This window comes from Trachemys scripta, chromosome 25, assembly GCF_013100865.1.
Source record: "Trachemys scripta elegans isolate TJP31775 chromosome 25, CAS_Tse_1.0, whole genome shotgun sequence".
NCBI classification, from domain to species: Eukaryota; Metazoa; Chordata; order Testudines; family Emydidae; genus Trachemys; species Trachemys scripta.
Window position 1 is genome coordinate 3,384,261 of NC_048322.1, and position 13,629 is coordinate 3,397,889.

The following is a 13,629-nucleotide window of genomic DNA, read 5'->3' on the forward strand; positions in this document are numbered from 1 at the left end:
GATCAATGGCTTGATATCTAATTGGCAGCTGGTATTACGCGGAGTGCCCCAGAGGTCGGTCCTGATGCCAATTTTGTTCAACATCTTTATTAATGATCTGGATGGTGGGATTAATTGCACCCTCAGCAAGTTTGCAGATGACACTAAGATGGGGGGAAGAGGTAGATACTCTGGAGGGTAGGGATAGGGTCCGAGTGACCTAGACAAATTAGAGGATTGGGCCAAAAGAAATCTGATGAGGCTCAACAAGGACAAGTGCAGAGTCCTACACTTAGGATGGAAAAATCCCATGCATCGCTACAGGCTGGGGACCGACTGGCTAAGTGGCAGTTCTGCAGAAAAGGACCTGGGAATTACAGTGGATGAGAAGCTGGATGAGAATCAGCAGTGTGCCTTCGTTGGGTGGTGAAGCACTGGAATGGGTTACCTAGGGAGGAGGAGGAATCTCCATACTTAGAGGTTTTCAAGGCACAGCTTGACAAAGCCTTGGCTGTGATGATTTAATTAGTGTTGGTCCTGCTTTGAGCAGGTGATTGGACTAGATGACCTCCTGAAGTCTCTTCCAACCCTAATATTCTATGACACACAATCCTACGACTCAAAAGGAAAGGAGTTGATAGAAAAGATCACAAGACTGACCCCAAAGAAGGGTGAGCTGCAAAAGGCAGAAGCAGGCAACTCATCTGGGGCAGCTGAGAGACCACAGTGAAGACGGTGCAAAGATCACTATGTGGGAATTAGCAAATGTGATTTAAAAAAAACAAAACAAAACATTTTTTGGCCAGCCCTAATCAAGACATTTATTACAGTTCTCTCTCATGTGGATTGTCTGATGTCTAATAAGGTTTGAGCTCCGATTGAAGCATTTCCCACACTCTGAGCATGTGTAGGGTTTCTCTCCTGTGTGGATTCTTCGATGTATGATAAGCTGTGAGCTCTGACTGAAGCGTTTCCCACACTCAGAGCATCCATAAGGTTTCTCACCCGTGTGGATTGTCTGATGTGTGATAAGGGCAGAGCTCCGATTGAAGCTTTTCCCACACTCAGAGCATGTGTAGGGCGTCTCTCCTGTGTGGATTCGCTGATGTGAGATGAGGGCTGAACTATCAGTGAAGCGTTTCCCACAATCAGAGCATCCATAAGGTTTCTCCCCCGAGTGGATTCTCCTATGTGTGATAAGGTGTGAGCTCCGATTGAAGCGTTTCCCACACTCAGAGCATCCATAAGGTTTCTCACCCGTGTGGATTGTCTGATGTGTGATAAGGTGTGAGCTCCGATTGAAGCTTTTCCCGCACTCAGAGCACGTGTAGGGCGTCTCACCTGTGTGGATTCTACGATGCGTGATAAGCTGTGAGTGCTGATTAAAGCTTTTCCCACACTCAGAGCACGTGTAGGGCGTCTCTCCTGTGTGGATTCTACGATGTGTGATAAGGTTTGAGTGCCGACTAAAGCTTTTCCCACACTCAGAGCATGTGTACGGCCTCTCTCCTGTGTGGATTCGCTGATGTGAAATGAGGGCTGAACTATTAGTGAAGCATTTCCCACACTCAGAGCATCCATAAGGTTTCTCACCTGTGTGGACTGTCTGATGTGTAATAAGGTGTGAGCTCCGATTGAAGTGTTTCCCACACTCGGAGCACGTGTAGGGTTTCTCTCCAGTGTGGGTTCTCCAATGTCTGATAAGAGCTGAGCTCCGACTGAAGCTTTTCCCGCACTCAGAGCACATGGAGGGTCTCTCTCCTCTGTGGATTCGCTGATGTGTGAAAAAGTCTGAGCTCCCATTGAAGCTTTTCCCACACTCATGGCATGTGTAGTGTGTCTCTTCCAAGTTGATTCTGTCGCGTGTAATAAGGTTTGAGTGGCAACTGAAGTTTTCCTCTGGCCTCTGCTGAGTCTCACAGGCTTTTGCTTTTTCTGGGATTGCACAACTCCCGGAAATATTCCCTTTGGATCTTCCTGATAATGTTCCATGTGGTTCCACTTGCTCAGCATCTTCCTGCTGGGGTTTCTCCTCCTCATTCTCACTCACCATCCCAACACCTGATGGGAGACAGAGAGAATCCAGACATAGGTCACTACCTGTGCCGGAAAGAAAGGAAATCTCAGAGACAGGAATGGAAAAAGGGATGAACAAATCAAAATACGTGTGGGAGAGATTAAACCTATCAGGAGCTGATTTTCCCCAAACCTTTCCCCAGAGAAGAGAGGAAGGGCTCAGTTTTGGTCCACATCTCACCAGAAGACTCTGGGGGAAGCTACATTAGGGAGGGATCTGCTGCTAGTTGTCAGTCAGTATAGGTGGGAAGCCATGAGTGACCTCTGCCTAATGATTCCATATCTGCAAGGAACAATCCTGAACTTGGAGAGCTCACAAGGTCTTTGTAGGGCATCACAATTGTTTCCTGTATTCACCGACAGATTTTTAGTTGGTTTAACCAATTCCTCACCTGTGTAGGCAGCTCTCGGGAGCACTTCTTTCTCAGAGCCCTGGAGGTCTGGGACCCACGGCTCTTCCCCTCCTTCCAGCTGCGAGATCACCTCAGGTTTGGAAACTGGAAACCCTGCTCAAGGCAAAGAAAACAAGGCAGGTCTGTGGAATCTGTGGGATACTTTTCACAAAGAATATTCCATGGTTTTAACCCCAGCTCATTTTTAAGCAGTAACATCCCAAGGCCAGCTTCCTTGGCTTGAAGTTGCAGGAGAGTTATTATTATTATAAATCATATTCATTACCTTAGTGCCTAAGGACCAACTAATACTGGGTTGCCATTGTGCTAGGCAAAGTGCAAACACAGAATAGTAGATGGCCCATGCCCTGAAGAATTTACTATCTAAATAGACAAGACAGACACAAAATGGGGGAAGGGGTAGAACCCACTGTTAGAATATAGATATATTCAGACCTGCCTGTAAAGCCTATACTTTAAGAACAAGTTTCAGAGTAACAGCCGTGTTAGTCTGTATCCGCAAAAAGAAGAACAGGAGTACTTGTGGCACCTTAGAGACTAACAAATTTATTAGAGCATAAATGCCACAGTGTTGGGCTGTTGAGATGGTCTTCCCACCACAGGGATGTTGAACGCTATTGTATTATGGTCACTGTTTCCAAGTGGTCCTGCTATAGTTACCTCTTGGACCAGCTCCTGCACTTCACTCAGGACTAAATCTAGAGTTGCCTCTCCCCCTGTGAAAAGAAGAACAGGAGTACTTGTGGCACCTTAGAGACTAACAAATTTATTAGAGCATAAGCTTTCGTGGACTACAGCCCACTTCTTCGGATGCACATAGAATGGAACATATATTGAGGAGATATATATACACACAGACAGAGAGCATAAACAGGTGGGAGTTGTCTTACCAACTCTGAGAGGCCAATTAATTAAGAGAAAAAAAAAAAAAACACTTTTGAAGTGATAATCAAGCTAGCCGAGTACAGACAGTTTGATAATAAGTGTGAGAATACTTACAAGGGGAGATAGAGTCAATGTTTGTAATGGCTCAGCCATTCCCAGTCCTTATTCAAACCGGAGTTGATTGTGTCTAGTTTGCATATCAATTCTAGCTCTGCAGTCTCTCTTTGGAGTCTGTTTTTGAAGTTTTTCTGNNNATTACAACAGAAAAACTTCAAAAACAGACTCCAAAGAGAGACTGCAGAGCTAGAATTGATATGCAAACTAGACACAATCAACTCCGGTTTGAATAAGGACTGGGAATGGCTGAGCCATTACAAACATTGACTCTATTTCCCCTTGTAAGTACTCTCACACTTCTTATCACACTGTCTGTACTCGGCTAGCTTGATTATCACTTCAAAAGTTTTTTTTTCTTTTTTTTTTTTTCTCTTAATTAATTGGCCTCTCAGAGTTGGTAATACAACTCCCACCTGTTTATGCTCTCTGTATGTGTGTATATATATCTCCTCATTATATGTTCCATTCTATATGCATCCGAAGAAGTGGGCTGTAGTCCACGAAAGCTTATGCTCTAATAAATTTGTTAGTCTCTAAGGTGCCACAAGTACTCCTGTTGTTCTTTTTACTTTAAGAACTTAGGTGTATTTTTATCACTTAGCTAGTGACAGGGGTATAAAACAAAGAATCAAAATCACAGTCTGCCTGTGTATGGGCCTTGTCTCACTAGGATAGTCTGAGGTCTTGTTCTTAGGCTAAGGCCTTTAGCTAAGCAGCAGGGGCAGCCATAAGCACACATCCCAAACCAGTCACATTGAAATAAGGTAGTATTGAGTTGTTAGGAAGACGATCCTGTCCTGATAGTGCCCATCACCACCAGATAAAGAAACAGATCTTAAGATGGTTAAAGAAAACTTAGTTTGATAGCATCCTGTCTGGCAAGAAATCACTTATCAATGGTTGTGGTTGTGAAACCCTCATTTTGGTATTGCTTTATCTTTATGTCCCCCACTTTTCTATTGCTAATCTGTCTTGTTCTCTAATTGTTTCTGTTATGCTGTATAAATAATTTTTTTAGGTGTAAGTTAATTAGGGTAGTGGGATATAATTGGTTAGAGAATTATGTTACAATATGTTAGGATTGGTTAGTTAAATTTCAATACAATGATTGGTTAAGGTATAGCTGAGAATATTACTATATAAACTGGTGTTAAACAAGGGGGGGGAGGGAAATTGGAATCATGTTTGTTAAGGGGAGAACGGGAATAGGGAACAGGGACACAGGCAAGGCTCTGCAGTGTCAGAGCTTGGAAGGGGGACACGGGGTAAACGCTCTGCGGAATCAGAGCTGGGAATGGAACACTGTGGAACAGACTCTATCGGCATATAGAGATAAACCCGACTGGTGTGAAGGGCTTTGGAATATGCTTGCTTGGAAACTAACCCCAATAAACATTGCATTATCTGCACTTCAGACTTCTGGTCTTTTGCTGCTTGCGGTCTGTGTGACAAGAACCAGGGAAGTGGGATGGTGAAGGGAAAGCCCTCTAACAAAACTGGCATGACCTGATAACCAAGAGGTAAGCCTTAGAGAATGGTTTTAATACACTTTGTAACTGATGAGGGATTCCCAAGAGGACTGATGAGGGGATGATGGTAAATACACATTTAGATCCTTTTCTTGTTTTATATCTTTTTCCCATAAGGCTTAACCTCTGGCACACTGTCATGGATGCATAGGATCTGAGCAATGCCCTGGCTTTTAAACAGTCCATGGGAGGTGCCGCTTGAGTGTGCTAGACCCCCAAGGGGTTCCATTCTTTCACAAGCATAGGCCATGTAGCTTTAGCACCTGAGCCTCTGGCTTCAACACTCGTATTTCAACCTGTGAGCTCTGCCCAGCAGGTCCAGCTGGGCTACACTCCTGTTCAGAGACTGTTCCTCATTCATGCTTCAATGCACCTCAGCAAGTTTTTGTTGTGACACTGCACAGACTTAAAATACAGCAGGGTTTATTAGTCAACTGAAACACAGCATTAGAAAGTCTTTAGATTAGGACAGAGATGCAGAGAAGACATTATAGTCCATATTGGCCAATGCTCTTGAACCATGTTGCTGTTAAAAACAGTTGTTTCCTTTCACTTTGCCTGTCCATTTGTCTTTGCTCCGGTAGAGCTCCCTGCGTCTGTAAACCCAATTCTTCCTGCTCCCAAAAACATAACGAGTCCTGTATGCTTCACTCAGCAAAGCTGAGATCTTCCCATGGACAGGTGAGAATTATTCCCTTGTCTCTGTCAGGTATTCCATTGATGTAGGTTGGTCCCAGCTTGTCCTTAATGACCCATTCATATCACCCCAAGACAGATAGGTGACAAAACACCTCATGTCTCCTCCTCTTTATAATCATAGCAATACCAATCACAGAGGGAAACTGAGGTGTGTATTGGCATCATAGAAGTATCACCAAAATTCCCACCTCTGTCACACACACACTACTCACAGCCCTTGGAGAGAAAGCAAAGCACAGGAACTGGATGTTAGTCCAGTGAACACAGTGGAGGACAAGCTGCAATCCTCAAACCCTGGTCAAAAAGGAGAGGCATGTGGGTCCCTACCCATAGAGAGGGGCTGAGTAGAGGCCTGATACCTGAGAGGCCATGTACAAGGGCAAGTTGTACCCCAATATGTAATCTTAGGGTATGTCTACACTACGAGAGTAGTTCAACTTTACTTAAATCGAATTAGTAGAACCGATATTACAAAGTTGAATGTGTGTGTATCCACACTAAGAACAGTAACTCGACTTTGTGAGTCCACACTAACGGGGCGTCGACATTGGAAGCGGTGCACTGTGGGCAGCTATCCCACAGTTCCCGCAGTCCCCGCTGCCCATTGGAATTCTGGGTCGAACCCCCAATGCCTGCTGGGGAAAAAAAATGTGTCGAGGGTGGTTTTGGGTAACTGTCATCATTCAACCGTCACTCCCGCCCTCCCTCCCTGAAAGCCCCGGCAGGCAATCAGTTCACACACTTTTCTGATGAGTGACAGCGCGGACGCCACAGCACTGTGAGCATGGAGCCCACTGCGACCATCACTGTAGTTATGGCCGTTGTCAACACCTCGCACCTTATCATCCACCTTTTTCAGAGGCAGATGCTGAGAAATCGGGTGAGGACATTAAATCTGAGAAGGGCACAGACCTCTCGCAAAGCACGGGATCCCGCGCTGTGGACATCATGGTGGCAATGGGTCACGTTGATACTGTGGAACGGCGATTCTGGGCCCGGGAAACAAGCACGGACTGGTGGGACCGCATAGTGCTGCAGGTCTGGGATGAATCACAGTGGCTCCAAAACTTTCGCATGCGTAAGGGAACTTTCCTGTAATTTTGTGAGTTGCTGTCCCCTGCCCTGAAGCGCAAGGACACCCGGATGCAAGCAGCCCTGACTGTCCAGAAGCGAGTGGCCATAGCCCTCTGGAAGCTTGCAACGCCAGACAGCTACCGGTCAGTCCCGAACCACCTTGGCGTGGGAAAATCTACCGTGGGGGTTGCTGTGATGCAAGTAGCCAACGCAATAGTTGAGCTACTGTTCTCAAAGGTAGTGACCCTGGGAAACGTGCAGGTCATCATAGATGGCTTCGCTGCGATGGGATTCCCAAACTGCGGTGGGGCTATAGATGGAACTCACACCCCTATCCTGGGACCGGACCACCAGGCCAGCCAGTACATTAACAAAAAGGGCTAATTTTCAATGGTGCTGCAAGCACTGGTGGACCATAGGGGACGTTTTACCAACAACAACGTCGGATGGCCAGGCAAGGTTCATGACACTCGTGTTTTCAGGAACTCTGGTCTGTTTAGACGGCCGCAGGAAGGTATTTACTTCTCAGACCACAAAATAACTGTTGGGGATGTGGAGATGCCTATAGTGATCCTCGGGGACCCAGCCTACCCCCTAATGCCCTGGCTCATGAAGCCCTATACAGGCACCCTGGACAGTGAAAAAGAACTCTTCAACTACCGGCTGAGCAAGTGCAGAATGGTGGTGGAGTGTGCTTTTGGACGTCTCAAGGGGAGATGGAGAAGCTTACTGACTCGCTCTGATCTGTGAAACCAATATCCCCATTGTTATTGCAGCTTGCTGTGTGCTCCACAATCTTTGTGAGAGCAAGGGGGAGACGTTTATGGCGGGGTGGGAGGTTGAGGCACATCGCCTGGCTGCTGATTACGCCCAGCCAGACAGCCAGGCGATTAGAAGAGCCCAGTAGGACGCGCTGTGCATCCGGGAGGCTTTCAAAACTAGGTTCCACAGTGAGCTGGGTAACCTGTGACTATTAAGTTTGTTTAAAGAGAAGCTGAACCTGCCCCCGTTTCTTTAGCCACTTAATGTGGACTATCCTCTCCAGTTACATACCCCCTTCACCCCGTTGCCCCCCTTCCAACACACCTTTAAAAATAAAATAAATGGAACTTTGTTCATTAACACCATTTTCTTTATTAAGGATTTTGTGGTAAAGGGTTGAAACTGGGATGCAGACTGTGGTGGGGAGCGGGTGTAGGGATGGAAAGGATGCTTCTAAACTTGAGGAATGACAGGCTCCTGCTCCTAGAGCGGTCCGCAGTGGTGGACTGGTTGTTTCAACGGAGCCTGCCACCCCTCCTTTTCGGGACTCTGTGTGTGGGGGCTGTGTGACTTTGTGGCAAGGGAGGATGGTTACAAATCCCCTGCTGCATGGCTCTGTCATCCAGGCTAAGGACCGCTGCATAAGATCTGTAACCGCCCTTCCCCTCCCCCCCACAAACTCACATAGCCTCCCCCAACAGAACATGTAAACCACCTCCCAGACTGACCAGGGTGCCTAGTGACTGCAATGTTTGTGTGACCTGCTGTTGAACCTGCTCCCGTGTCTGTACACTGGTAAAGGTGACTCTCCAATTACCAGCCCCCTTTCCCCCCTTCAAACACACTCTCCTCTAAAAGAACATGACGGAAACAGTAATTAACAGAAATGTACTTTTTATTAACAACTACACAGTTAGGGGATGACACTGGGACGGGGGCTTGGGTGAGGTGCTTTTGGAGTGAAGGAAAGGACTTATCAAAACTTTGGGAATGAGAGCCTTCTGGTACTTGAGCGGTCTGCAGGGGTGGAGTGACTGTTTTCACGGCTCCTGCTGCCCCTCCTTCTTGAGACTTTGGATGAGGGGGGGATGGGACTTTGTGGCGGGGGAGGGCGGTTAGAGATAGACTGCAGCAGGGCTCTGTCCTCCTGCCTCCAGTCCTGCAGAACATCTACAAGGCGCCGGAGCGTGTCCATTTGCTCCCTCATTAGTCCAAGCAGCGTTTGAGTCGCCTGCTGGTCTTCCTGCCACAACCTGTCCTCCCGTTCGCTGTGTGATCGCTGGTATTGCAACATGTTCTCCCTCCACTGGGTCTGCTGTGCCGCCTCAGCTCAGGAGCAGCCCATAAGTTCTGAGAACATCTCGTCCTGTGTCCTTCTCTTTCTCCGCCTAATCTGCGCCAGCCTCTGGGTGGGGGATGCCGGGGTAGGTTGGGAGACACTCTCAGCTGTAGGATGGGAAAAAGGGAGTGAATTCCTCACAAAGATACATTTTTGTGAACAATGAACATAGTCTTTCTCTGTGAACAAGACCATGCACAGCACCTATTACATGCGCACTCAGGACAAGGTCGAATTTTCAGCCTTCCCATTCAGTGCCTGGGGTCTTGTAGTACAGATCACACAATCGGGGCAGGACAGCGGAATTCGGCTAGCAGGCGGACATGGTAAGCCGTAGACTTTTGGCTGCTGAAAGCCTAATTTATAGCAGTGCCCTCCTTTCATTCAAAGCAATGCCCCTAGAGTTGGCCAGTTCCTGCTGCCGGCAATCCGGCCAGCATGAACTCTGCCACTGTCCCAGCCCCCTCGCGGATGTCCCTGGGAAAGATCCCTGCATGCTGCCCCTGTCCCGCCTCCACCGCGTGGCTGTAAACCGCCGGTTACAGTTATGTAAAGGAACAGGCAATCAGTCCCAATACTAACATTCCCCTAATTTAAAGCAGGTCACCATGAGTGATATCACTCTGATGCGGATTTTGAACACAGAGAAAGACTGCATGCTGCGTGAATGTCAGCAAACACCAGGGACGTATGCCACCATGCTGTGCGAGGCACTGATCCCGGAGTACTTGCTGCTAGCCTGGCGCGGAAAAGTTTCCTACCATGGAGGATGCAATAAGGCCACTCTCCCCAGGAACCTGATGCAAAGGCTTTCAAATTACCTCCAGGAGAGCTTCGTGGAGATGTCCCCGGAGGATTTCTGCTCTATCCCCGGACATATTGACAGAATTTTCCAGTAGCTGCACTGGCCAGGACTAAAAAGTAGAGCACCTAGGGCAAACTAATCATGAAAAACCCATTGTTAATATTCCATTCCTGTTCTCATCAAAATAAACGTTTACATGTTTGAAACACTTACCGACTGATCCTTCCCCTGATTCAGGGTCAGGGTTAACGCCTTGGGAGGGTTGGTAGGGGATCTCTGTGAGGGTGATGAAGAGATCCTGGCTGTCGGGGAAATCAGCGTTGTAAGCGCTGTCGACTGCCTCGTCCTCCTCATCTTCCCCATCCGCAAACATCTCCGAGGAAGCGGCCGTCGACAATACCCCTTCATCAGAGTCAACGGTCAGTGGCGGGGTAGTGGTAGCGGCCGCACCTAGAACGGAATGCAGTGCCTCGTAGAAACGGTATGTCTGGGGCTGGGATCCGGAGCATCCATTTGCCGCTTTGGTCTTCTGGTAGCCTTGTCTCAGGTCCTTGATTTTCACGCGGCACTGCGTTGCATCCTGGCTGTATCCTCTCTCTGTCATGGCTTTTGAGATCTTCTCGTAGATCTTCGCATTCCGTTTTTTCGATCGCAGCTCCGAAAGCATGGACTCCTCGCCCCACAGAGAGATCAGATCCAAGACTTCCCGATCAGTCCATGCTGGGGCCCTCTTTCTATTCTGCGATTGCATGGTCACCTCTGCTGGAGAGCTTTGCATCGTTGCCAGTGCTGCTGAGCTCGCCACGATGTCCAAACAGGAAATGAGATTCAAACTGGCCAGACAGGAAAAGGAATTCAAATTTTCCTGGGGCTTTTCCCGTGTGGCTGGTCAGAGCATCCGAGCTCGGACTGCTGTCCAGAGCGTCAACAGAGTGGTGCACTGTGGGATAGCTCCCGTCGCTATTAGCGTCAAATTCCATCCACACATACCCTAATTCGACATGGCCATGCAAATTTAGCGCTACTCCCCTCGTCGGGAAGGAGTACAGAAATCAATTTAAAGAGACCTCTATGTCGAACTAAATAGCTTTGTTGTATGGACGGGTGCAGAGTTAATTCGATTTAATGCTGCTAAGTTCGACATAACCTCCTAGTGTAGACCAGGCCTTAGAGGTGTAAAAAGTGCCCATTTGTGTCTGGGTAGTGGCCCTGCTATGGGAGGGAGGAATGCAGGAACGGTAGCCAGGGTTGCTGTGCACAGAGATGGGGAAGTTATATGGGGAGGGGCGTAATGAGTGAGAGAGGGAGGTCAAGAATTAAAATAATAATATTTGGGGTGAGAATGTAAAAAAGTGAAACAACAGAAATAAAACTGGAGTGTAGATTCTAAAGCAAAAAGACTTGGGTAGGGATTCAGGGTTAAATGTCTGGGATCACCCACAGCTGTAGATCCCAAAACTTCTCCTCCTTTCCACTGACCCACCCAGTCCACTTCCTGGGTGCCCTTCCTTCACACTCCCCTCCCCTTCTTCCCATTACTCTCAGCCGTCACCACCTTCTGGCACCTTGGGGCTTCTTGTGTTCCCTCCTCGTCTCTCACTACCTCCTCTATCCCTGCTGCTTTGAAGCTCTCACCCTGCACACACTCTCACCATTTCCTGGCACCCCAGAATTATCTACTCCCCCTCTTCTCTTCCCCTTGCACGGCTCTGTTCTCCCTTCACCTGTGGGGTCCTGAATGGCAACATTATACGCTCTCCTATCAAAAGACGAGCTCATCTGACTGTCACACAAGCCATGCATCAGTCATCGACCTATTTACTCAATTTAGAATTCTACAGGTGGCATATTTTCCTCTTAAAATAAGGAAAAGGCATGAAAACTGTAGTTATTAATGTATCCAATAAGGATACATTAAATGCAATTTTAAAATGACTGACGGCACCAAAAAGGCAAATCTCCAAAAATTATTGTAACAGGTGGGAGAGAAGGAAAAAAAAGGGGGGCAAGGAAACTTGTCAAAACTTGTATGACGAATGAAGGTATAAAGTTATTACTACTCAGGTTCTTTAGAGACCTCACAGCTTCTAATAACTGAGGGGACAGGACTCCTTACCCAGAAAGACCACCGTCTCATAGTTCTCCTGCATGACATCATTGTAGAGGGCTCTCTGAGTGGGGTCGAGCAGAGCCCCCTCTTCCCTGGTGAAATACACAGCCACCTCCTCGAAAGTCACCGACCCCTGAAAGAGAAAGAGTCCAACACTAAGTACCTGCTGCCCCAGTTACAATCCCACTATTCACGGAACAGCGGCACCAGGTAAATGGAAGTGTCACGAGGCACATCTTAACAGAGTTCCACCCCACCTTGCTTAGAGCAGCCAGGAGGCATCAGAGGGTAGAAAGAGAAAACCGTTGCGTCTCCCAGTTGACAGACGGAGGCAGGGTCTTCACATACCTACTAGCCAGAGCTTGATATAGGAGATGGGGTTGTCTCTGGACCCTGCTGGTGGCTCCCTGGTAGGAATCCCAACACACTCCAAATAAAATATATGGAAGAAAGGGGAAGTCAATAGTAAAGAATATAAGTGAGAAGGTCAGAATTGTAGAAGACTGGCTATAAGAAATCAATGACCAATCAATGAAAATAAAAAGGAAGTTTTTAATAGTATATTAAGTACAAAATTAATCTTAACAATGGTAGTGGTAAATTACTAGACGGAAATGGCAGAATTATCAAAAATAATGCAGAAGAGGTAAAAGTGTTCAATAAATATTTCTCTCCTGGATTTGGAGAAAAATAGATGATGTACTCATATCATAAGATGTTGACGCCGACAGTCTTTCCATTCTAACAATAACTCACGAGGACGTTAAACAGCAGGTATTACAATTAGACATGTTTAAGCAAGCAGGTCCAGATAACTTGTATCCAAGAGTTTTAAAAGGCCTGGTGGAGGAGCGTGGTGGACAGTTAATGTTGATTTTAATTAGGACTTGGAACATTGGGGAAATTCCAGAAGACTCTAATAAAGCTAATGCTGTGCCAATATTTAAAAAGTGTAAAAGAGATGACCCAGCTAATTACAAGAGTGTCAGTCTGACGTTGATACTGGACAAGATAATGGAATAGCCAATACTGGATTTATTAATAAAGTATTAAAGGAGGGTAATATAATTAGTACCCATCAACAAAGGTTTAGAGAAAATAGATCCTATCCAACTAACTGGATATCCTTATTGGATGAGATCAAAAGTTTGGTTGCAGCTAATATTATTGATGTAATATACCTAGACTTCTGTAAGGCATATGACTTAGTTCAGCACAATATTTTGACTAAAAAACTAGAACAATACAAAATAGACACAGCATACATTAAATAGATTAAAAACTGTGATTGTAAATGGGGAACCATGGTCGAGTGGATTTCTTTCTAGCGGGTTCCCGCAAGGATTGGAGCTTGGCCCTGTGCTATTTAACATTCTTATCAATGACCTAGTAGAGAATATAAAATCATCACTAATAAAGTTTGCAGTTGCCACAAAGATTGGGGGTGGTGGTAACTAATGAAGTGTCAATAGATTTGGGCTCCAGCACTCAGAGTCTGGGAAGTTTTCCCAGCCCTGCCTGGAGGGCTATTTCCTGTTCACAAAGAGGGGGAAGTTCCATTCCCAACTCCTGTGCCTTGAAATTAGGCCTTATCTGACACTACACCTCATATTCAGTATAGTGGTATGATCATAATAGGATTAAGTCATAATTATAATGCATTATGTGCAAGATGCGTCATGTGCGGTATCATTGGGAAAGTTATGATTTACTGAATAGGATTATCCTATTTGTGTGCATAGATCATGTTTGTATCTGAAGTTATGGATACTGACTTATGTATCTGTATTTCAAATGTGCTTACATGTGGGTAACACCCACAACTAGCCTTTCAGGTACAA

At 46.5% G+C, this 13,629-nt stretch overlaps 1 protein-coding gene across 8 annotated transcripts in view; it reads right to left on the bottom strand.

Moving 5' to 3' along the window:
• Window positions 1–722: 722 nt before the first annotated feature.
• Window positions 723–13,629, bottom strand: part of LOC117870001 (zinc finger protein OZF-like) — an 876,360-nt gene continuing 863,453 nt past the window's right edge. For 7 of the 8 annotated variants that reach the window (XM_034757146.1, XM_034757143.1, XM_034757141.1 and 4 more), the window contains 3 exons: window positions 11,795–11,921; window positions 2,448–2,561; window positions 723–2,079 (listed from right to left, as the gene is read on the bottom strand). In XM_034757146.1, the coding sequence (XP_034613037.1) occupies window positions 788–2,079; window positions 2,448–2,561; window positions 11,795–11,921 (1,533 nt within the window). In that variant the 3' untranslated portion in view covers window positions 723–787. The remainder of the gene's footprint in view (window positions 2,080–2,447; window positions 2,562–11,794; window positions 11,922–13,629) is intronic. The other variant, XM_034757140.1, reaches the window with a different exon arrangement.